The sequence below is a fragment of the Hipposideros armiger genome, unplaced genomic scaffold (genome assembly GCF_001890085.2).
Source record: "Hipposideros armiger isolate ML-2016 unplaced genomic scaffold, ASM189008v1 scaffold_855, whole genome shotgun sequence".
Lineage (NCBI taxonomy): Eukaryota > Metazoa > Chordata > Mammalia > Chiroptera > Hipposideridae > Hipposideros > Hipposideros armiger.
This window is the reverse complement of record NW_017732205.1, coordinates 146464-147733: the sequence shown is the minus strand read 5'-3', so window position 1 is coordinate 147733 and position 1270 is coordinate 146464. Positions and strand designations below refer to the sequence as shown.

The 1270-nt window shown below is 60.6% G+C and overlaps 1 protein-coding gene across 4 annotated transcripts in view; it reads right to left on the bottom strand.

Annotated features, from left to right (window-relative positions):
* LOC109374675 (cyclin-dependent kinase inhibitor 2A-like) overlaps positions 1 to 1270 on the bottom strand; it is a 31449-nt gene that overhangs the window by 23558 nt on the left and 6621 nt on the right. For 2 of the 4 annotated variants that reach the window (XM_019629439.1, XM_019629440.1), the window contains exon 2: positions 944 to 1057. In XM_019629439.1, the coding sequence (XP_019484984.1) occupies positions 944 to 1048 (105 nt within the window). In that variant the 5' untranslated portion in view covers positions 1049 to 1057. Of the gene's footprint in view, positions 1 to 330; positions 470 to 943; positions 1265 to 1270 lie in introns of those variants that run through there. The other 2 variants (XM_019629438.1, XM_019629441.1) reach the window with 2 other exon arrangements.

Here is a 1270-nt window from a genome sequence, read left to right as displayed (position 1 = left end):
GTGTGTGTGTGTGTGTGTGTGTGTGTGTGTGTGTGTGTGTGTGTGTGTGTGTGTGCTGACTGTTACACCCAGGAAATCCAGGAATACTTCTAAGGTGGGTTTGGAATCTCCCGGTTACCCCCGTACTTTCACCGGGTTAAGGAGGTATGTGAAGGGGCTCCGGGCTCAATACACTGGAAGCCGCTCACATCTAAGTAAGTGTAACCCGTAGGGAAAGAGACTGGAAAGGGCCTCCACACCCCATAAGATGATACAGCTGTGCCGTAAATCACACCAAACAAAATCATCTACGGGTTGATTGCGCCCGGGACTTTTCGAGGCCTTTCCTACCTGGTCTTCCAGGATGCCGCGGCTGCGCTCTCGGCGGGCTCCTCACTAGCGTCAGCACGTGGGCCACAACGTCCAGCACACTTGGCGCTGCCCACTCACCCGCGGGCAGCAAGATGTGTACCTCGAAAGCCCTCACTTGCGGCGGAATTCTCACAAAGACTAAAAAGGTGCCCACGACATCCATGCTCCGTCGAGCGGCGCGGGCGCAGCGCAGCGCAGCGCAGCGCAGCTTTTTAACATCAGAGGTGAGCAGCGCCGTGCCCGACCCCAAATGGAAACTGTGCTCCACGCGCCGCAGAGGCTCCCATCCCCGCCCCGCAGGCGCGCACCCGCCTTCCCCGCGCGCGCCCCCTTGCCCCAGACCTCCCGAGATCTGTGAACCGTTCAGCGCCCGGCGCACGCAAAAAGGCGGGCCGAGGCTCCGGGAGGGCGGTAAGCGCGCCCACGGTTAGCGCCCGAGGTTCCCCCTCCCACTCCCTCCTCTTTCCCGCCCATCCGCGACCCCCCCGCAACCTCCCGCCACCCGCTCCGCGAGGGCCCCCCGCGCGGTGACTGCTCCTGGGCCTGATGCCAGACGCATCTCCAAGCAGCCCGCCCCCTCAACGTCCGTCACCTGACATGTCACCAGCAGCGGACCGCGGCGCTTCCGCGGCTTCTGCTCCCCGCTCTCCGGTTTCCCTTCTTTGATTTCTCGCGCCCCTTGCTGAGGCGCTTCCATTTCTCCGAACTGGATTATTTAAAAAGAGAAAAAGAAAGAAAGAAAAGGAAAGTCATGTCATTGCTGTACCCTCCATTCGGGAGGCTGGATGTCAGGTTTGAAAGAAATGGCGCTATGCTCCACTTCTAGATTTAGGAGACAAGCGAAATAAAAGCCACTGCAGGCAGCGGATGCGATATCTGGACACTGCGCGGCGCTGGCGCCGCGGGAGCTACGGGCCCA